The sequence below is a fragment of the Mesoplodon bidens genome, assembly GCF_964165515.1.
Source record: "Mesoplodon bidens genome assembly, chromosome: 7".
In the NCBI taxonomy this organism is placed as follows: domain Eukaryota; kingdom Metazoa; phylum Chordata; class Mammalia; order Artiodactyla; family Ziphiidae; genus Mesoplodon; species Mesoplodon bidens.
Genome location: NC_138164.1, coordinates 77980133 through 78004029, shown reverse-complemented (window position 1 = coordinate 78004029; position 23897 = coordinate 77980133). Strand labels below are relative to the sequence as shown.

The 23897-nt window shown below is 44.0% G+C and overlaps 1 protein-coding gene across 1 annotated transcript in view; it reads right to left on the bottom strand.

Annotated features, from left to right (window-relative positions):
* Positions 1-1887: 1887 nt before the first annotated feature.
* Positions 1888-23897, bottom strand: part of FAT3 (FAT atypical cadherin 3) — a gene marked incomplete at its 3' end in the record, with an annotated part of 711881 nt that continues 689871 nt past the window's right edge. The window contains exons 25-30 of the mRNA XM_081241325.1: positions 12825-12978; positions 9857-10512; positions 6092-6205; positions 3926-3985; positions 3141-3176; positions 1888-2513 (exon numbers count right to left, since the gene is read on the bottom strand). Coding sequence (XP_081097451.1) covers positions 1888-2513; positions 3141-3176; positions 3926-3985; positions 6092-6205; positions 9857-10512; positions 12825-12978 — 1646 coding nt within the window. The remainder of the gene's footprint in view (positions 2514-3140; positions 3177-3925; positions 3986-6091; positions 6206-9856; positions 10513-12824; positions 12979-23897) is intronic.

Sequence of the window (23897 nt, the reverse complement as noted above, 5' to 3'; positions counted from 1 at the left end):
CTGAAAAATCTGTGAAGTTTATGCATATACTCAGGAAGCTTGGGAATGAAAATGAGTTTTTCTTTTTTTTCTTAACCACGAACTTTCAGAAACACTGACTCCTGCAGAGAAGTGGATTGAACACAACTGAAGCAATTAAAAATATGTCTGAGTGGATAACACACAGATCAGGACAGTACGGTGGACACACCAATGCCATATGTCATCAGAAACTGTGGACACACAGATTTGCTCATATGCAGAGAGTGCAAATATGCATTTATTTAACCATGGCCACTGCGCCCGTGGCCACGATCTGATTGAAGCAAAAGAGGAAAGTCACTCAACTCGTCAACTTTAAGCTTCGACTACCGGGTTATTATATTTCCAGTGGGCTGATTCTCCTGTCAAATTTGGAAACTCAAGGCTGAAGCCCACAGGTCAGGTGAGAGGAGAACCCCAGGGTGTAATGAGACTTTACACATTTTTCAAATGAGAGTTTAGTTCTGGAAAATTATAACAAAATAGTTTTTGTTTTTTTGTTTCCTAAGAAAGCACAGTTTTGCTTCAAGTTAATATAAATGGCAGTACCAAAATAAAGTTAACTGAACCAGAATAAAATACAGCATTTGGTGTTTCTCTAATATCATCAAGATCAGAGAAATTGGAAGGTTGGCCTCATTGGCAGGATTTTTAATATAGTCCATATCCTAAAACCTTCCCGTCAGCTTTCCTCAAGAGCAGCCTTATTGAGTGCAAGCACATATTTGTACATAGGACCAGAAACACACAGTATTATAATTTACACACAAGGACTATCTACTTTCTTCTCCTTTTTAAAAAACATAATTGCATTTATAGTGATGATGCTAACAGTTTAAAACAACATGTACCTTTTATCTGCATTATCAAGAATTGTGATTATCTAGCTGAAAACTTTGAAAGTATTATATTGTCTTTTTTTCCCTGAATTTGTGAATTCGGCTTAAACCTCTCAATATCTCTCATTCTAGAGAACAATGTACCAAAATATTCCTTTATTTGTCTTTTTATTTCCTGATTCTCAGAACAAAGGCCAATTTCTGCAGCAATGTTAAAATTAAAGTTACAGCCAAGAATATTTACTGGAAAACACAAAGACAGATAATCACATTCTTTCTAATGTTTGCACAACCTACAAAATGGTACCCAAATATCCTCACGTATTCCTCTTCATTGATATCTTTCTCAAAGATCATAAAATCCAACTATATTATATTGGATGCTTAACACAAACAAACAAACAAAAATAACTGAGCATACTAAACATGTTACCCAAACCTAATTTTATAGCTGAAAATTGGGCAGCTTATTAAAAAAAACAAAAAAAGAGAGTTGATTTGAAAGCCTTCATCCCATTTTCTTATTTAATAATATTTATTCCTCTTTTCTTTTGCCTAAGAGACTAACTTTTCCAACAATCATAACTACTATTTTCATTCCCCCCTCCCCATTGGCTCAAAATTACATGCAACAATGCCTCTTGGCTTGTTGCCAGTTATTAATACTGCAAGGACCGATGCTGTAACACTTTCCAGGGCACAGTACTGCACAAAGCCATACAGATGGACTGTATAACAATGGGTGAAATTGTTTCCCCCTTTAAAAACTAGGTGCATCTTGTCGGTCATGAGCGCAGGGACGCACTGCCAGGGTGATGGGTCACCTCTCAGAAACAATTTCTGAACCTTTCCTTTTCAGCCAGCTAGAGTCGAGCTTGCTTATGACAGTATGGCTCGGGAAGAAGTTCCCAGAAGAAAATACCACATTTCCTGCTCGCTCAACGCAGGACCCTTCGTGGAGATGTGAGCCCAGCCAGTCTCCCTCCGCGTTTCTGTAACAAACCACGCGCATCACCGGGCGCATCCTCTACACTTGGGTCTGGTGCTGGGTCTCCATAAAGGGAATGTGAAGGCTGGCGAGGCTGAGCTCCCCGACGCTCTCATAGTCACTCATGGCTACTTCGGAGTCGTCGAAGCCGCAGCTGGCTGACACATCCGAGGACGAGGTGCCTCTGGAATTGTGCAAGGAGAGAGACACTCTGTCTGCTGGGCCCGCTGCTGTCTCTGTGCCCTGGTTCACGCTCACGGCAAAAGTACTGAATTCACAGGTGGCGGGAGGGCCCACCAAATCCGTTTCGTTGGGGAAGGGGTGGGGAGGGAGGTACTGGCTGGGATGGAACTGGGGCCTTCTCCTGCAGTCTGGGCTCAGCGTGCTGGCCAGTGAGACCGGCTGGGAGGGCGGCAGGGCCTCGTACTGGTCCGGGAAGTCCTCTGGCAGGGGTGGGGGCAGCTGGTCCTGACTCAAGAACTCCTCTTCGTGGGGGGGTGGGTACTCGCTGTCGATGTCATAGCCGCCCAGGTAGTAATCGCTCTCCAACTCCCGCGTGCTGCCCTGGTGCGCCGAGCCTCCCTCCTGGTTCTCGTAGTTGGGTACCTCTTCTATGTCCGACAGGCGGGCCCCCGGCATCCAGTCAGAGGTGTCCCAGTGATAGGCTGTGAGAGAGAAGCCGTGTCAGTTAGTTTCCTCCAGAATGGAGCTGGAGTCAGGGCTCAGAAAGGAGCAGGCAAGGAACCTGACATGCAATTCTTAACATCCAGGAGACCCTAAGAAGCCAGGGTCACCCACATGCTTTTTACAAGGGTCTCTCAGGACCAGCCATGCTCTGGCCCGGGAAGTACTAGGCAATGGCAACTCTGAGGATGACACCTGGTTGCTGCAGCATCTCCCACTCAGCCATGACGGAAGCAATGGCCAGCGAGGGCATGCCGAGCAAACAACAGTTCTAGAACCCTCTCTCCTCTTCCTAGCCATAGGCTAAGTGCACATCCAGGCTGGCAACATGCTCGAAGAGGGAGATGCATCAGCCGTCCTGTGGACCACGGGAGGCAGGGAGATGTGCGTGCAAACGAATGAGTTGCTGGAGCAGGGGAGAAGCTGGGGGAGGGAGGATGCTGGGCTGGGGCTTTCACCTCCAGTACCAAGCACACAAGACACCTGGAACATGCAAAATTCAGATCAAAGAAACTCAGAAGAGATGGAAGGAGGTGACAGGGTAAGAACAAACTCAGCAATTCCAAACGCATAAGTAACATGTTATGCTGGGGGCATGGCAGAATCACCTCGGTTGTAGTTCTGTCCTTGATCCGTGACAGACACTGTTTAAATACAAAGTGAGAAGTAAAACTGACAGTCCAAGTCATGTGAAGAAGGTGCAATAGAACATTCTAGATGATGTAAAAAATGTTCCTATTTCTCCTTGTTGTTATTTGCGAAATGAAAAGATATGTCGCATCTGTACCAGGCCCTAACAGTATTAAATCACTAATAAAAGTTACCCGATTGAAATCAATTCCCATAATATTGTAGTTCTGAGTGATTTCTTAAATATCCCCAGCTCACAGTAGGTGCTCAATCAATGCATGTTGAATGTAAGAGTGAATTTAGTATTAATCTGGATTTTGAATAAGTGGGTACTCTTCTCTCGGAAGGGATTTTATAAAAAGAGTACCTCACACATTAAAAGAATTATGACCTGGATTTTTTTTCGAAATTGTAAAATTCACTCCAATCCAGAGAGAGACATTCAGCATCTCATTGAAACCACCTGTACCGCCCCCTCTGCTGCCGACTGATTAAAATCACCTTTAGTTCATAAAATAAATAAGCTACAAAGCTATATTGTACAGCACAGGAAATATAGACAATATTTTACAATAACTATAAATGGAGTATAACCTTCAAATATTGTGAATCGCTATGTTGTACACGTGAAACTTATATAACATTGTACTATACTATACTTCAATAAAAAAAAAGTCACCCCTAGTTCAAAGTAACAAGGAAGTGATACTTCCGAAAGGTTAACTCTGCACAAAGAAATGCTATTGAAGAAAACAGTAAATACCTTCATTCTCTATAGTGTCAACTACATTGTTGACAAGCTGAATGACAGTCACTATGGATGCTTGTGGCCAGGAAAAGAAGACAGGAGGGAGGAGAAGGACAGCTTCAGGTTAGTTATGTATTTTAAACATACATTCACTTGTCTTAACAACAACAATGGTAACAACAAAGGCACAGCATGCAAACACCCAAAGCTTCCCATAGTCCATCCATTGGACTCCAGTGGACACTTTCATCCCCCTGGCTTCTTGGAGGAAGGGAAACAGCAGCAAATCCAGGGCCAGTTCTCCTGAAAGGCATGATCGGCAGGAATTGCTGGGTCATAAATTCACACCTTGTGGCCCAGTGAAATCAATCTAGGAAGGCAAAGGCCATAAGCTTATGCTAATTTCTCATTAGTGACTCCCAAAGGCTCCAAGGAAGATCTCACTATTCCCAGGGATAATTACTTGCTGGTCAGCCATGCTGCTCCAAGCCAAATGCCAGTGATGAAGGATAACCTTTGCAGTACTGATGGTTTCACACTCACATGACGCCACCGATAGCCTAGAACGACCCGAGGCCCAGATCCCACCCGTAAAGTGTAGATGGGAGTCAGCATTTGGCCTCTGAAATAGTCAGAAACTGGGAAGGAGATTTCTGTGCTCATATGGGTTGCCTTAGCACCTGATACCAGTAGCTTCTGGAGAGGTGATCAGGCACTTTAGGAAGCCTGCTTTAGTCAGGACCAACCTAGAATGCTAAGCCTGAAAGCCCAAGTGTGTGATGAAGAAGAGCCTGTGAGAATAGTCAACCAGGCATCATCGCTGGAGCTGCTGCCTGGAGTTTGGAAACACTACGTTCTTGGCTGCTTCTACATAAAATGCAAACCAGCGACAACTTTTCTTCTGGCTGGGGATGAGGAAGGGAGTAAACACCAAGGCAAAGAAATCTGGAGGCCTGCCTCTGACCTTCTGAGACTGCTCAGAAGAAATCCACTGTTACATGGTTTGTTACCCCAGTGGTCAGATGCACTGAAGTTTCCACACCTCTCAGGAGTGCCAGGGACTTGGGATGGAGATGGAAGAGATTTGGGGGTGGTGATGGGGAAAGTAGACTATTTTACTTCCATGACTGCTTCTATGGCCTTGGGGCTCCTTTGTTCCTATCTTTACCTGGGGCGGGCCGGGGGCGAGTGGTGGTTGGCAAAGACTATGTCATTTTCATTTTGTTCTTCAGGGTACAAAATGTCCAGCACAGGATTCAACATTCAGGAGAAACTCAGCAAGGGTTTATGGGGTGAATGATTACATAAATTATAAATATTCAATTTTGCCAATTGTTGATAAATGGGAAAATAGCATAACGTATAGACTAAGGTAAGCCTGCCTGTCATCGTCAATGGCTCTTTGAAATTATCCTTTGTTCACCACCATGTGGTAAATTCTCACTGTTTTATGACTATTTCTGTACCCTTTCCCTGCCCTGGGGAGACCAACCCATCCTCCAAAGCTGGTTCCTCAAGCTCAGAAAACCCAGTTCTTCATTAACGCCCTCTCCATAAACATGGGTTCACAAGAGGTAGAGGCTGCAGCTTTGGAGTGTCAGTGAGGTTCATGAACCCCACGGAATTGTATGCAACATTTTGGATGTATGTGCATTTTTCTAAGGAGCTGATCCATCGTATCTAAGATAAGATTCTCCAAAGGCCCATGATCTCAAATGATTGAAGAAGAATGAAGATACCACCTCTCTGGGAAGGAGGTTCTACGAGAAGGAGGTCTTGCCTCTGAACTAATTTCTAATGATGGGGAGGTTGGATGGATAGTGAAGTGTGAAGAGATCATCATGAGCTAGAATAAAAAAGGAAACAAATCACACTTTGCTAGAGAGTATCCTTTGGGATGAGGTAGTTCCATCATGAACCAAGTCAAAGAGGACGCATTACTGGAGGTCTGCGGGAACTTCCTCTACTTCTGTGCCTGCTCCCAGCTGTGGCTCAATGAGTGCTTGCTTTTTCAGCGGACACGCAACAGTGGAGCCCAGCGAAAGCTGTGAGCTTGAGCAAAAGCCCACGCCTGGGCCAGGAAACAGAATGGGTCCCAAAACCTTCCTCTCAACCAGTGATCGCCAGCACAGGAAACAGAGCCCACCGGTGTCGGGGGGGACAAATCCCATGACTTCTTACCATTGTCGTCGCCAGAATCTGACTGGAAGGAGCTCAGGGACTGAACTTCTGAGTTGCTGCCTTTATTACTGCCTGCAAAGCAGGTCACTTCTCCTGGGTCATCAACCCCTTTGTCTTCGTGGACAGCCAGAGAGAAAGCAGAAATGACACTGGTTACCTTGTGCATATTTCCAGTCCTGCCCCCTGCCAGAGTTCACTTCTTGGGGCACTTTCATTTGCTTAGAGAAAATAATTTAGTGCACAATAGAAAATTGATTGTACCATCAGGGGCAAAGGTCTGTCAATCAAGAAATTTACATTATGGATTCGAAACCCTTAACCTGTGGTAAGTGAGCTTCCAAATAGCTGACAGCCAAAAAGTCGCTGTTCCATCCTCAAAGGGAAGCGACTAAGTGAAGAGGGAAGCTAGGATGAAGTGGCTGAGTTGCTCTTTGCCATTCAGAGTTAATTTAGATCATTTACATGAACTGATGTGGTGTCAACACCAGGTTAAATGAGACTACTTTAAAAATAGGGGTATAAATATTTTATAGGCAAGAATGCCATTACACTTATCCAAACTTCCCTCTCTGGGGAGCGGGTGGAGTTCTCAGCTTTGCCTTCTAGAGGGCAGCGCCACATCATTTTTGGGAAAGACAGCATCGGGCACTCCGGAGGACAGCAGTCAGCGGTGTGGATGTGCTCTTAGCCACACACTTCTCCTTCTTTGCCATACAAAGAGAGCCTGCACACACACACACACACACACACACACACACACACACACACTACAGGGCTACTTTCTTATTTGATGGACTAAAAGAAGCAATAAAAACCCATTATCTTGAAGTTGTCAAGTGAAAAATGAATTAGTCACCCAGAGACTGTCTTGCCAGCTAGCTCTGCCTTGCTTAACAAAGGGGGAAATGTAGTCGATAAAAGCTCAACAATACTTTGGGGGCACACGTGAGTTTTGGCCTGAGGTGGATTCTGGAAATAAAGCTGTCACATTACGAAGTGGGTGGAGGGAACTGATCACCAGGAAAAGCTTCAAATCATCACAGAATGTGACGGTATGAAGAGACGGGGACTCGTGATTAAGGGAACAGTTGTTCTTTTTCATGACTAGAGAAATCGCTGTTTCTTCCACAAAGCGTGCAGGCACTGCAGCTCTGCATCTGCCATCAGATGCTGAAGCCACAGCAAAACGACGAGTTGGATAAGCAACCGATACAAGTGGACAGAGATGCCAGGGAGATATTCACCTCCCAACAGCCATGTGGCAGAAAACATGTGCCTTGGAAAAGCACAAGGTGGGCACCAGGCTTAGCCCTGAACACAAGGAAGGAAATGCCAAATGATCCACCCTGGTGAGTATAGTGCTGTGCACAAAACTCCTTTCTCCACTCTTCCATTTATTCAAAATCTTCATTGCTAAATAAAAGGAGGCTTTCTACTAACCAGGGGATTGGCAAGGCTGCAGTGAAGTCTAACTCTACCAATAATTCGAGAGGGAATATATTTATGGTTAAAATCCAAGGGGAAGGACTTGAAGTATAAGTGTGTCTACTCAAAGCTGGAGTCAGCAGGGAGCACAGTTGGAGTGGTACTAGAATAGAGGCTCTGACCTCCATCATCAGAAGACCCTCTCCCTCTCTTGTCCCTCTCCCTCCTCCCTGGTAAAGCTCCCAAGAGCGGTCTGGGTAAAAGCACAGGCTGTGGACCCTGATGCAACAGATGCTAATCCTCATCCCTCCCTTTCCTAGTTACTGCTCTAAGGCAAGTCATTTCACTTATCCACTCCTCCAATTGGCACCCATGTGGGGCAGCTGTGGGGATTTAAGGAGATGATCCAGCACACGGCAGTGGTGGTTTTTCATGTTCATCTGCTGCCTCTGTTTTCTCACCAAATCTCTTCGTCCTTAACCCTTGCATGCTGAACTGTCTTGAGGACTCATTGGGATATTCTTGAGATCACTAAGAAACTTCTAGGTGGCAAGTGCAGTATTTTTTTAAGACTGTGTCTTCCTTGATGGTTTTAAGGTGCTCAACCCTGCTGACCGTATTGGTTGGCTTCTGCTTGGCTGCCCTTTCCGCTTTCCTTGCTCTCTTTTTGTTGACATGTGTTTGTTTCCCTTCCTGGCCCCAACTCCCTGCCCACCTCCCTCATGTAGGCATCTCTAAGATTCTTTCTGAGGCCCAGATTGACCATCCTCTCTCTGTTCCTGCTCCCTCGGTGAGCTCACACTCTCAGAGATTCAATCATTTTTCATGTAGTCGGTGTCCAAACTTTCACCTCTGGCTGCCTTCCTCCTGAACAACAGAGCCAGACACCCTCAGGTAACCCCTCACGTGTCCCCTGCATTAACTGAGCTGCTTCCTGTTCCCATTAGGCCCTCTCCAATAGTTTCCTACTCAAATCTTACTCATGCTTAAAGACGCCAGTAGGAATGCCTCCTTCCTTCATAGAGACGTCCTGTATCTCTTGGATGCATGTGCTTTCTAGCTCCATTTGAAACAGCCTCCCCCCTCCCCCTTTACCCTGACATACATCATAGTACTGTAATCCTAGCCTTTGGAAACTCCTGCTACCCAGAGTGTCACTGCTACTCAAATATAAAGCCATTAGGCCTGATGAAAAGTCATAGGATACAATGGAGCTTGCCTTAGTTTCATTCTGACTGATGTTAGGACAGAGAAAACGATCACCACCTCTCCCCAGATGTTCATATAGGACAACGAAATGGTCTCTGCTCCCTTCCCTCTTTGGTCCTATTTAGTCTCTTCTCCATGGATCAGTCAGAGCCATCTTTTAAAAATGTAAATTAGATCAAGCTACTTACCTGATTAAAAACTGCGTTACTGTTGCTGTTAAAATGTATCCACTCTCCCCACTGCTCACCAAGCTCCAACTACATTGACCTTGTCTATGTTCTTCAATACACTAAAGTCTTTCCCACCCCAGAGCCTTTGCACTTGTGGCTCTTCTCTTTGCCTAGAATTCTGCTATATGAGGCCAAAAGGAGAGGGAAACACTAGCATCTGGCCTGGACCACTTTTCCTGCTTGTGGTTCACTTTCTTGTTTCCTGAACCCTGCATTCCAGCCAAACAGAAGGACTTGCTTTTCTTCTGATCATGTGGGTGCCTCTATGTGGAGGAATGCCCTCCTTTTTCTGGACCTCTGATCCACCATGGTCCAACTCAAATGTCCCTCTGCTCCCCTCAGGTCTTCACCCTAAGACTAGAAATACTCTCTTCTGACCTTCCATAGCACACTTCCTGTATATCACATAAGTGGCTACGCTGCTTGTTTTATTGCCAATGGTGTGCTATTGTGAGAAGAGCATGCGTTCTACCTAAATGGGAAAAGAATTTGAAAAAAATAGATAGATGTATATGTACAACTGAATCACTTTGCTGTACACCTGAAACTATCACAACATTGTTAATCAACTATACTCCAATATAAAATAAAAAGTTTTTTTAATTAAAAAAAAAAGAAGAAGAGCATGGGTTTTAGAGGCTGGCAGCCCTGTATTGGAGTACCAGCTTCCTCTTACTAGCTGTGTGACCTTGGGCACCTTATGTATGTTCTCTGAGCCTCATTTTCCTCATCTGTAAATGGGGATAAGAACCAAGGCAATATTTCAGCGCTGGTGTGAACATTTAGGGTCAGAACATGTCCTACTGAGAGCTCTGTGCCTCCGGGGCGCTCTCCCTTCCCGAATTTCCTTCCAGCAAACAAGAGCGGAAGAAATAATGATGCATTACTACTTCCGACTCACTTTCAGTTCCGGCATCCCAGCCATTCTTCCGGATGGAATCGCAGTCAGAACGGCAGGGGGACACGGCAGGGAGGTTGGGGGCCACACTGCAAACGACCACACCCCGCCTGGTCGTCAGGATGCGCGGTGACTCGGGGTGAAATGTAGTCATCTCCTGGTGCTCGCCGCCCAGCCCGTCCACGATCTTGTCCAGGTTGCTCCTGGAGTCGCTCTGGAAGCACGGGGTGTAGGCCATGGGGCGCACGGGGACCTGTGGGGGCCCCACCTCCTGGTAGACGTTGCGGCTGTCCCCGCCGCCCCGCAGGTTCCGGAATGGAATGCCGTTGCTCTTGTTGAGCAGGGCGGCCGTAGCAGGGTCCTGCACCAGTGTGATGTTGTTGCGGGAGTAGTTCTTGCGGAAGACCTTCTTGCGGAAGATGATGAAGAGGACGATGAGGACGAAGATGACGCAGAGGACCACGGCGATGCCGATGAGCTCCTCCTTCCCCACGTAGGAGTGGCCGGCCTGGATGTTGGGTACCACGACGGGGCGCAGGCCGCAGTACTGCCCCACGTAGCCTGGTGTGCAGTTGCAGAGGAAGGAGCCAAACACGTTCACACAGGCACCGCCGTTCTCACACTCCTCCCGCTCGCACTCGTTGACGTCCTCCTCGCACCTTCGCGACAGAACACACAAAACCCCCCTCAAACATCAGGACCTGTGGACGTTCCATGTGAAACCGACATCTTTAAAAGAGAAGAAGCGGGCTTCCCTGGTGGTGCAGTGGTTGAGAGTCCGCCTGCCGATGCAGGGGACGCAGGTTCATGCCCCGGTCCGGGAAGATCCCACATGCCGCAGAGCGGCTGGGCCCGTGAGCCATGGCCACTGAGCCTGCGCGTCCGGAGCCTGTGCTCCGCAACGGGAGAGGCCACGACAGTGAGAGGCCCGCGTACCGCAAAAAAAAAGTAAATAAATAAAAGAGAGAAAGCACCTAAAGGGTACCTGAAGCAAGACAAAAATGACGTGATGCAGTGTATATGGGAGGTGGGTGAGCATTTATGTGCCCACCGTAGACCCCGGTGATCATCATGCATTAAGAGATTTCTCCCAGTGCAATCTCTCCCATATTCTGACCCTAGCGGGTCAGAGGAAGAAAACGGCTGCCATGGGAGAGAAGAGAAGGAGCAGAAAAAGAAACCACAGATGCTGTTGAAGACGCACTGGTCTCCAAAATGCTCAGGGCCAGATGCATCTCAGAATGTAAAATTTTGCAATTTTAGAAATGACATACAGTACATATCTTTCATATTATGTAGAATACCCAGTCCATCCCAGGAACTGGTGCTGACATAGGACCCATAATCAAATATGCCAGTGTTTCTACAGTAAAACATATGTATATTCACACTAAATGAGGGAAATAAAGACTAGAAGTAGCCTCAGAATGGGTTTGGCTGATTTTGCCACCAAATTAGTTTGCCACGAATTTATCCTCAGTCCTTTTAGTTCTCAGAGCTTCTGGGATTGAGAGCTACACTTAAAGAGCTGTGAAGCTAGATACCCTATAATAGAGTTTCCAGTGAGGAGAATGTTTTTGGTTCTGACATTTCTCTCTAATGGATACAGTCATTTTTGGTCTCTCTGGGAAGCAGGGGTAATAGGGTGTATGTAGGTAGTGGGTGGAGGGTTACATAGCATCGTATCTTCTGGATTGTATGCTTATGTTAAAGGCTAATGCTAACGCAGATTATCAGGAAAAATGATTAAAGCATTCTAATGAAAAATAAATCAATTTTATTCTCTTTAAAGCAATCCGTGACTTGTTTTGAGTATAATTATAAGGCAAACATGTAAGTCTTACTCTTTCTTAGTTTAACATTATTTAAGGACATAGATCTTTCTTCTTCCTGTCCCCTACTTCCCAAGTTGTTCTGATATGTTCATTTTAAAAGGCCCGATCACTTATATCTTTGGTAGTCCACCTTTCAAAATGTAGTCAAATGTCCCTAATTTGAACAGATTGAGGCCAGGTCAGCTGGAAATTAGTCAGAATCACGAAGTATTTAAAAATAAATGCAGCTTTATTACTTTAAATTACATCCAACAATTCAAAGCCAGCTAAGTATTTCCTGGTAAAGTCCTCAGGAGATTTACTTTAATGAATATGTAAGACTGATCTGTAATTAGAATATCACTTTGCTTGAGATTACATATATATATACTTCTAAAACCATCAAGGATGGTTGAAAGCGTTGTTTTACTAAGAACTTAAAACATTCCCTTTCCATTCGGCTCACACTTTAATTTCCCTCTTCCTTGGGGGAAAAAAGATTTGCAAAGGAAACATAAGTTTTCAGTTTCTCAGAATGATCATAAAACGCTAGAAAGTAGAGCCCAGTTTATGAGTTCTGGGGAGATGGATAGTATATCTGCCTCAGAGCTATACTGGAAATATTAGGGGTCAGAGAAGACTTTCTTTAAAAGGATTATTTTTCTGATTACAGAACACATAGTAATTGTATAAATTTTTGAAAATATAGAGAAGTATAAAGTAAAAATATAATTAACCCATAACCCCACTACCCAGAGATAATCCCAGATAACATTTTAGTCACTTGTAAGCATGCTTTATATTAAGATATTAACCCTTTGCCCATCCTATTAGTGCTGAATATTTTATGCCAGTTAGGTGTTTTTTTTAAAAAAAATATTTATTTATTTGGCTGCGCCGGGTCTTAGTTGCAGCATGTGGGATCTTCATCGCCGGTGCGGGGTCTCTAGTTGCAGCGTGCAGGATCTTTTTTAGTTGTGGCATGCAGGATCTAGTTCCCTGACCAGGGATTGAACCTGGGCCCCCTGCATTGGGAACGTGGAGTTTTAACCGCTGGGCCACCAGGGAAGTCCCAATCTCAGTTAGTTTTTTACTGTTTGGTTTTCTTAGCAACAAGAAGCAGCGTAGAGAAAGACTAATTGCACAATCTCACTTACGTGACTCCAGTGAGCCCAGCTTTGCAATTGCAGATGAAAGTGTTTCCTATGGGGTCACAGGAGCCTCCATTCCGGCAGGGGTTTGGGAAGCAGGCTGTGATCTCCGATTCACAGTTTCTCCCGGTGAACTGGGAGAGACAGGTACACTGATAACCTGGAGAAACAGAGGAACTCATGAGCCATGGATGCCACTGATAATGCTCAGAGTGCACGGACTCGGCCATACATGGCCTAATTCCTCTGAATCAAATCTTAGGCAGGGCCCAAATTCCCAAGATGATTAGCAAATTGGTTATTTTGAACTTGGAACCCATCTTGCCACAAAAATGCCAAGTAATGGTTTGGAGCTTGTGCTAGTCCACAAAAATTCCCCTAATTAACCACATACATGAATGCTAGTGAGAATGGTAAGCGACACCCAGAGAACAGATCCCAAGAACAGAAACCAGGATAGGGCGGAAGATGCTTTCCCCACCAGGCTGCTACTGTAAAAGGCAGGATGTCTCCATGAAGGAGTTTACCATAGGTACCATACTCATTTCATTAGAACTCATTCTACAGTAGCTTCCTGAGAAGGGGTTTATAAGAAGTCAATGTTGTGAGACCTTGCACATGTTTTTACTCCACCCTTACACTTCTTTGATAATTAAGTTATGTACGGAATTCTAAGCAATTCCCTCTATGTTACTTTTGAGAAATCCAAAGTTGTTTTGGTTCCTGAACATTGTGTGTGACCTAGTTTCTTTGTGTCGCTAAGAGTTTGGAGGGGTTTCTCCTGCCCCCAACAATTTTCTGAGCTTTCACAATGATGTACACTTAACTTGAACCAGTACTGGGCTCTCACAATCTGGAAATTGTGAAACTTTGGGAAATTTTCTTTATTGCATTGATGATTTCCTTTGTTTTCTCTATTCTGTTTTTATGGAAGTTTTATGGTTTGGATCTTAGATCATTTGGATCTTCCTTTAATTTTATCTTTCTCTCACATTACACTTCTGTGGGGTTTTGCTTTACTTTCCGAGAGAGTTTCTCATCTTTTGAAACTTTTATTGAGATTTTCATTTATGTTGTCATAAATAGTTTCTTCCAAGTTGCTTTTCTCTGTTTCTGTGATTTGGTCTCTGTGAAGGTAGATTTTATGTATCAAGCTGATTAGGCTATGGTGCCCAGTTATTGGTCAAACACTAGTCTAGATGTTGCTGTGAGGGTATTTGTGGATGTGATTAACGTTTACAATCAGTTGACTTTAAGTAAAGCAGATTACTCTACATAATGTGGGTGGATTCTATCCATTCGAAAGAAGGCCTTAAGAAGAAGGAATTCTGCCTCAAGACTGCAACACAGAAATCTTGGCTGAATTTCCAGCTATGAGGATTTCAAAGTAAAGACTGAAAAATCTACTCTTCATGAATTTCCAGCCTGCTGTCCTGCCCTATAAATTTCAGACTTGCCAGCCCCACAATCTTGTGAGCAAATTTCTTAAAAATCAATCAATCAATCAATCAGTCTATCTCCCTCTCTCTACCTACCTATCTATAATCTATCTATCTATCTTTCCATCAATCAACTATCTATCTCTCTATCGTATTGTTTCTGTTTCTCTGGAGAACCTTAATACAGTCCATATCTTTCACATGAGAGGATTTCCTTTTTCTGGTAATCCTGGCTTATCAGCTCATATTGAAGAGTGGGGTTGAAGAAAACTAGAAATCGAAATCTGATAGGAAGCTCTAAGCACATCAGTGGGGCTTGTCAACAACAATACTGTGTCAGTACCCTTGGGTTGGTCAAGGTTGGTTAATTTCCACATTAATGGCTCTATCATCTGCCCAGAGGGAGGGTAAAGGCCTGGTTTCTAATGTTTGGGTGAGTGGGTGGTAGTAGAGGAAGAGTATTTGTGGGTCTCCGCATCCAACAAGCATATCATATTTACTTTGGTTTGCAAATAACCATCCTCACTCTTATTTGAAGGGCTCTTGGGCTAACCTCTGCTCCCCAAGTGGTCAGTGACTGATGCTGGGATATTGTAGATTGATCTCTATAGGTATAAGATAGCTAATAATCTATAGATTGAAATACAGCATGCTCTCATGGACATTTTACTGAATCCACACTCCAGAGAACTCTCACATACAGGAGGACATTATGACTGTGTGTGGGTGTTCATAGGTTGGGAGAGAGAAGGACTCATCTTCAGGAGGCAAGTGGAAGAGGCAAGAGAGAAATCTTTACATTCCTAAGAGGAAGGAACTGGGTAGCCCCAGTCTCCCTGGCACTAAGAACCCAGAGGGCCAGAGGTTGAGGCTCTGAGAGAGAGACATAATACTCTTGAATGCAACACCAATGAAACACCAGGGAACTAATGTATAAGGAAAGACCACTGTTGATGCAAACTGTGTCCAGAGATGGGCAGCCTGAAGTCTATGGGCAGGATGCAATATTCTGAGGTCTGCTTGCTTCAAATTATGCTGCTGACTTGGGGTAATTTTTTTTCCAATTTGGGCAGTTGCTCACCTAAATGGAAGTGGGGATTGCTGAAAGCAGTTGGAACTGGGAAAAATGATTCTTTATGTCACCTGGCTAGTCTTTGGTGAGGATGGCATGCCATTTAGAGGGAGAGTGACTTGTGAGAATGAATTCAATTCCTTTTAAGACTAAAGGGCGGGGCGGAACAACCATAGTACAGGAATCTGCAAAGCAGGGCAGTGATGAGGAGGGAGGGCAGTCAGGAGGGGGAACCTAAGGTGAGGTGGGTCAGCTCAGGTACAATTCCTCCCTCTCCAGCTCCTATTTGACAAGCCCTGGCCTTTTCTCACATAACACCATAGCAGCAGTAGTAGGGGGCCAGGGAGGGGCAAGGAGGAACTGTCTGGAAATAAGGGACATTTGAATCACTATCATGGAAACTGGATTCTAACGAGGGTCATGGATTTGATTACTTTGATTGGGTGTCTTTTTGCCTTGGAAAATCAGAATTTAAAATGAGGCACTCTCTCTAGTGCACTATTTTACTCTCACACATTTCCTTCTGCATTTTGTCATTTTCATTATCTTCTGTGGGATATCTAGTGCTACCTGATGCAGCCACCAGCCTGACTGATTAAACTATTCACTGAGTGTCTAAGCCATTGGCAGTGGTGTGCTGGAGCCAGCTCATCTAGGGTTGAGGGTACTGAATTTTAAGTATTCAGGAATTTGGCAGACAGTTATTAAACCACTGGTAGCCTGATGCCAGCAAGGCTGAGAATATTTACACCACAGAAATCAGCAAACATTGCAGATCAGGGCTTTTGTTTTTAGAGACTTGGTTTTCCAGCACACTCCTGAAATAGGGACTGGGGATACAAAGACAGAAAAACACCATCGACGAGCACAGAGAGCACTACAATCTTTGCACGAGGGAGAAGCCCTGTTCTACCTCTGAGAAAACTAGCTGTCCATTTTGAAGAAGATGATGATGATGATAGCTAACAGTTAGTGACATTTATTATGGACCAAGAACAGTTCTAAGCACTTTACATGTATTAACTCATTTAAATCTTAAAACAAGCCTGCAATGAAGGTACTATTATTATTCCAATTTTATAGATGAGGAAACCAGGGTACAGAGAAGTAGATTACTTATTTGCAGTCATGAAACTAGTGTAGACTTGAACCCCTGTAGTCTGGCTCCGGAGTCCTGAGTTGTTCAGTATTATCCTGAATTGTAAGTTTAACAATCATACTTTATTACACTCTCTATCTGGATTTCTCTGTTTATTAAAAAGAGAAGCAAACTTTCTAGAATCTGTTCTCATGATGTCAAACCCATGGGACAAGGGAAGCAGAGACACTTTTGAAGAAATCTTGCCTAAAAGCAAGAAAAAACTTTAAATTTTGAGGTATTTTTATGTCAACATGATGAAAGGGAAAAGCAATTGGATTTTAAAAAGTGGTCAGATTTTCTTTTTTAAATGAAAGAAAAGTTATATTTGCTATTTAGCCTTTGTGAAAGAGGCTTGTTGATAAAATTAACCTGTTCTAATGAAGCATTATTTATGACCTCATTATCCTGGCCTGGGCCTTATTATTAATAATTTTTAAAATGTCAACAAGTCTGCCATAATGATAATAAGTGATGTAATGTCTAAAATCACTTTGTCATTCTATGAAGGATCACAATAATCCCGTGAAAGGAAAATAAGAGGCCCCATTAACATCCCTACTCCACGGGGGTGTTGGAGAGAATAGTGGCTTAGTTCAAGTATGTATAGCTAGTAAATGATGAGTTTGAACTTGAATCCAGGCTTTCAGATTCTCAAATCTTTCTACAAGACTGTATTGGCATTGGAACTTGTCAGTAAGCCAGAACTCACAACTTACTAGGAATCAGGAGGGGCTTGTAGTTACTCCCCACAACTCTCCAGGGAGCCAATGAGATGCAATGAGATGGACAGCATCAGACATCCTTCTGGGAGCCAAATAATCATCAAATAATAAAGATAATAGCATAATAAAGCTTCTGCTCTCCCAAAGCATTACCATATGTTGATATAAAACACAAATAGAGGGAATCGAATTCCCAAAGATAGTCAGGCATTATTTGATCACAAATAATATTTTAACACTTTTGTGAATGTAAAAGAAAAATATAATTCAGTGGATAATCTCAAAGTCTTATGAAAAAGAGTAGATTTTTTTGTCTTGGGTTGGGGGAGAATGTCAAATAAGTAAACTATCACCAAGAACAGCAGCTTATTATGCACCAGGAAAAATGCTAAGAACTTTCCATGCATTATCTCACTTAATACTTGATAACAACCCTCTGCTGAAAGTACTATTATTTTACAAAAGGGGAACTGAAGCTTACATAAGATTGTTTGCCCAAAGTTACACAGTTAGTAAGTGGCAGATGCTACTTCATACCAGTTTCCAGATTTAAAAAAGATAACTGTCACACTAGCACTGAAATACATATTAAAAACAAACAAATAAACAATGCCATAGCTTCTCTCCTCTCAAACCCTTGTGAAATGAAAAGTGTATTTTATTTTATGTAAAAAAAATTTTAACATCTTTATTGGAGTATAATTGCTTTACAATGCCATGTTAATTTCTGCTTTATAACAAAGTGAATCAGCTATATGTATACATATAGCCCCACATCTCCTCCCTCTTGTGTCTCCCTCCCACCCTCCCTATCCCACCCCTCTAGGTGGTCACAAAGCACCAAGGTGATCACCCTGTGCTATGTGGCTGCTTCCCACTAGCTATCTATTTCACGTTTGGTAGTGTATATATGTCCATGCCACTCTCTCACTTCATCCCAGCTTACCCTTCCCCCTCCCCATGTCCTCAAGTCCATTCTCTACATCTGCATCTTTATTCCTGTCCTGCCCCTAGGTTCTTCATAACCATTTTTTTTTAGATTCCATATATATGTGTTAGCATATGGTATTTGTTTTTCTCTTTCTGACTTACTTCACTCTGTATGACAGACTCTAGGTCCATCCACCTCACTACAAATAGCTCAATTTCGTTTCTTTTTATGGTTGAGTAATATTCCATTGTATACATGTGCCACATCAAGAAGTGTATTTTAAAGCCTTGCCTCAAAGCTGTGCTCTTGTTTACAATCCTTCTAGTTACAGCTGATACAGATGGTTTTGAAATCTGCACCCAGATGAACTTAAAATGCCCTCTCCTTTCCTTGCTCAAAGAAGAACATTGCAAAACCTATTAAATGCAAAAAGAGAAATGGTTTGAGCAATTATAGAATGACTTTGGGCTGTGTAGGCAAATAATCAAGATAATTCCTATCTTACTCCCTTGACTTAGTTAAGTTATTTTCCGACCTGATTCACCTAAGTAATAGCGTCCACCTTTGGCCCTGTTCACCTGGCGTAGGTGAACATCATTCTGATCCAGTTTGGCTGCCTTGATAAGGAAACATCTACCTTCCGCACAAAGGTGGAAATAATGACAGATGTGCAACTAGCACTTGGGATCTGAAGTCAGCGTCAACCACTATGCTTGCTGAATTATGACTGCATTTAGACACTCCAGGAACTTTACAATTTGGGGAGGCAGCTGTGATGTGGTGGGTACACGTCTAAGTTCTGGCTGTTCCTCACCAGCTGGGTGTCATCACGGCCGAGCCGCCTGACCTCTAGGGACCTCCCTGTTTTTATCTGATAATTAAGCCTCACTAATGCCTACTTCATAGGGGATAATAAGGTTTCTGGATTCATCAACCACAATGCAGCCCACAAACATTAGGTGCTTTATTGTTGTAATTACTGTAATTACTATGGATTCTAAAATCAGCTTCATTTCTGGGTTGCTCATAAACCAAACAAAAGAAAGCCATGGGAGTTTTTTCACTCTGACTTTTAGGCTGAATGTTGGGAAATACTGAAACTTCTAGTCCACGTGAATCTCAATGAGTTTGAGAAAACTGGTGGCCACATTATCACGTGAGATGCTAATCATAAGTGGAGTGAGCTTAGCTGAGGACTATGACCTCTGTCATTACTTCACCCTCTCAACTTGTAGTCACTGTGACTTTTCTCTTTCACTAAGCAGGGTCCATGCAATACCTTTAGACCTTGTAAGATGAAAACCTTTGCAGGTGAGACCTCTAATTTCCCCTAGGAAAGCTGGCTCACATTTCACATATTGTATATTGGGCCGAACCTCTAATACTTTCCTTGAGGACCCGGAAACATTTAATGTGTTAACATTAAGCACAAAGTAAATTTTCACCTTCTGGCATGTTCTTTTGTGTCTGCACATAACCTGGCTGCTTTAGGGTTTTGGGTTTTTCTATTAATATCAATATTATATTATTAATGCTGTTACCATGAGGCTTTTCTAAAGTACCAAAAAAAGTTACCTCAGTATTTAGAAGAAAGTCACCCAGAAAAAAAAAATGTTTTCCCCATAAGCTGCAAAGCTCAGTCAAATTTGTCCATAGTATATTATCTGGGAGCCTGGTTTTTCCTTTCTCTGTCTCCCTGTGCTCAGTAGGCCAGTGGGCTGAGCACATACAGGGAACCTGTCTAATTCCCTTAAGCCAGCTGTGAAGGGAGGGAGGCCACATAAGTGGATCCACTGGTCACAGAGACAGCAACACAGAGAATTTAACACAGAGCTCGACACAAATCAGTCACTTGATTAAAGTCTGATAGACTGAATTAGTCTAGACACTTACAAGTTAGGGGCCCAAAATACTCAGCAAAATTATGTGCTATTCAAAGTAGCACAGGTCACTCTGTAGCTGAAGATGCTTCTATGCCCAACTATTAACAAAATCTGGGAACTTGTTGTTTTATGCACCTTGCTTAGAGGGAGTAGGTATGCACTATTACTTTTATCTTTTTTTTTTTTTTTTGCGGTACGCGGGCCTCTCACTGTTGTGGCCTCTCCCGTTGCGGAGCACAGGCTCCGGACGCGCAGGCTCAGCGGCCATGGCTCACGGGCCCAGCCGCTCCGCGGCATGTGGGATCTTCCCAGACCCGGGCACGAACCCGTGTCCCCTGCATCGGCAGGCGGATTCTCAACCACTGCGCCACCAGGGAAGCCCTACTTTTATCTTTGAAAGGGGGCTCAGGTGACCTCAAACTTCTGACTGTCTGGGGAACAAAGCTCAATCTTTACACTAAATCAATTATTAAAAATGCAGGCTGTGCATCTGACATTCAATTTCTGAATGTCCTATGTCTCCTGTAATTCACTGATTCACATTCTGGCAAATACAGAGTTTACTGGGATTCCCAAATGTCAGTGGTTCTCAAACTCAGAATTGCATAGAACTATCTTGGAGGCTTGTTAAAAACAGAGATGCCCGAATTCCACTCTTGCAGATTCTGAGATTCTGATTTGTAGGTTTGGGTCTTTTTCTTCCTCCAAAGTTTTCACTGAGACATTTTTTTTTGGTGGTAAATTCAGGAACTTGCAAATACAACTCAGTGACCTAGGAGAAGGTTCCTCGGATGTGGACAGCGGATGACAGAGGCAAGTCAATAGATTCTCCTTTTCCCTTAACAACCAAGAGACTCTTCTATAACAAGGTCTTGTTTTAATCAGGTCCTCGGATGGTGCAGAGGCACCTTGGAATTTGAGAACCACTATATACAACACAAGAAAACAGAAAATAACTCATTTCTTTTTGGGGTTTCAGGGCAGTTCAGAGACAGAGAGAGAAATCAGCGTATCACCTAGGGATATTGTTAAAGTACAGATTCTGATTCATTCTGAGATGCTGCATTTTTAACATTTCCGGTGATGTGGCTTCTGCTGGTCCCTGGAACACACTTTGAGTAACAAGGGTCAAGAGCATAGGCTGGGGGGCTGGGCAGGGGGGAGGAGTTCCACAAACCTGGATCACATCCTGCTTCTTCACTTTACTAACTGTGTGATGTTGGGCTGGTTACTTAACCTCTCTGGCCTGTTTCTTTATCTGAAAAATGGGGGTTGAAGGGAGCAAAGAATAGTACCGATCCAGAGTACTGGGGTGAGAACTGTGTCACAGCACTGGTAACACAGTACCAAGCACATAGTAACAAAATGACAAACTAACAAATGGAACTCTACCATCGAAAAAGTTATCAACTTCTCATTTTAAGAGTTAAGCTTGCAGGCTCATGAAAGCCATCTGAATGACTATTTCTGGCCTGGTAGTCATCAGTTGCTGCCTTGCTTCGCCAAATTATAGTTTAGCCTCAACTTGGCTTTCCGGTCATGGGCTTGAGCTGAGCAGGATAAGGCACGGAGGACTGGGGCCTCCTTTTCAGATCGTGGGTGCTCACTGGGCTGCTGCCCACCCACTGGGTCTGGAAGCGCAGGGGTCACGATGGGACTAGGCCATTTCTTTTCCATGGCGGTTGCTATTTCCAGTCCATGTTTATGAGATACACATAATTTTAAGACTTTACCAAGAGAGAGCCTTCCCTCTGTGGTTGATTTACAGAGTCATATTTACCCTCTTATTACAAGTCAGCGTTCTGGGCTTTGACTCCCCTGGGGTTCCCGTGGCTTGCTCCTGGGACAGTCAGGGGGATAACCCTGGTCAAATCTGCTGACCATGCCATTCCAAGCTAGTAGACTTGGCTTCCTTGCCCCTTATGCCAAGCGTTTGGTTGGGTTTGGAAGTGGCTGGAGCAGAATCCTGCTTCTCTGAAAGAAATCTGCTTCTTGCTGTGGGTTGCCTGCTTTTAAAACTCTGAATGCTCTGGAACAAGGGCCTGGTGCTAGGGTTGTCACAATTAGAGAGTGGAGTCTGTCACCAGGAGAGCCAATGACCAATACCCCAGCATTCTTGAAGGGCCAAGAGAATGATTATGCTAAAATATGTCTCATGGAATTTTAGAGCAACACATAACTCAGGGTTCCAACAACAGTAAGATGTTCAAACCATTAGCTTGTGTTATCAACATTCTCACATGGAGTCATTTTAAGCACCTCACTCTACTTTCTCCAGCTCACATTTCCTATCTGAATACTCCATGCATCCTAGCCTTCGATCTGGGGAAGCAAGACTCTTTTCCTGTGATTAGGTACCCTGGTAGCCAGAGGGAATTCTTCCAGGCATGGATATTCTTTCATGAATGACTCAGTATTATTGTTCTTTTTAAACCATCACTCACAACTAAGATGACTTTTCCTTTATTTATTTATTTATTTATTTATTTATTTTGTGGTACGCGGGCCTCTCCCTGTTGTGGCCTCTCCCGTTGCGGAGCACAGGCTCCAGACGCGCAGGCTCAGTGGCCATGGCTCATGGGACCAGCTGCTCCGTGTTATGTGGGATCTTCCCGGACCGGGGCACAAACCCGTGTCCCCTGCATCGGCAGGCGGACTCTCAACCACTGTGCCACCAGGGAAGCTCTCCTTTATTTTAAATAAGCTTATAATTAGCTAAATACTTTCATAGATATGAGGTAAAGGGAAAATTGTTGGTTCTTCCTTTTCTTGTCCTCCCATCCCTCCCTACTATTTGGCACCAGTTTAGGGAATTTGCAGATAGGATACGGAGACCTTCCAAGAATTCCACTGATAATGGGGGCAAGAAAATGGATTCTCTCTCCTCTTTTCTTAGAAGCCAAAACCCCAATCCTGACAGCCAGGAAGCAGGTAGGTACCTCCTCACACATCAGAAGAGGGCTCCTGGACTCCCCTGGTGGTGCAATGGTTAAGAATCTGCCTGCCAATGCAGGGGACATGGGTTGTGATCCCTGGTCCAGGAAGATCCCACATGCCACGGAGCAATGAAGCCCATGCGCCACAACTACTGAGCCTGCATACTGTAACTACTGAAGCCCTAGCACCTAGAGCCCGTGCTCCGCCACGAGAGAAGCCACCGCAATGAGAAGCCCGCGCATCTCAACGAAGAGTAGCCCTCACTTGACGCAACTAGAGAAAGCCTGCACAAAGCAGTGAAGACCCAACACAGCCAAAAAACAAAAAACAAACAAACAAACAAAAAAAAACCAGAAGGCTCCTGTGCCTTTGATTCCCCAGGGAAGCAACAGAAACACTCTTCCTGGATTTCCTGGTAAGTGGCTAGGAGTTTGGTGGCCCTGGGCTCAGTACTGCTGTGCATGAGAGCACAGTACTTCCCCATCTGGACCACACCTGGGGGCTCCTGAAATAAGGACCACTGGGCCCTCTCAACTAAACAGGTAGTAGGCTTGAGAGAAGGGAGTTGTATAGATGGAGGTGAGGAAGGACACCTTCTTTGTCTAAGGAAAACATTAGCCTCCTGGTACAAAGGGGATACTTGAGCTGATAAAAGGCTTTATTCCCTTGCAAGAAAGAGTACCTTCTGTAGAATCCCAAGCGCAATCACAGGGGAAAGTGAGGAACAGGGAGCAAAGAGGAATCTGAGAGAGGAGGCAACCCATGGGTAAAGTTGGGTCCCTGGGGAGGGGAAAACAGGTTCTTTAGACCATGTGAAAAAGTATATGGCAGGTGGGTTCTCAGTCCTGAAATTTGGTTAAACCAAACGAGATTAACAAAAATAGAGGAAGGGCTTCCCTGGTGGTGCAGTGGTTGGGAGTCCGCCTGCCGATGCAGGGGACACGGGTTCGTGCC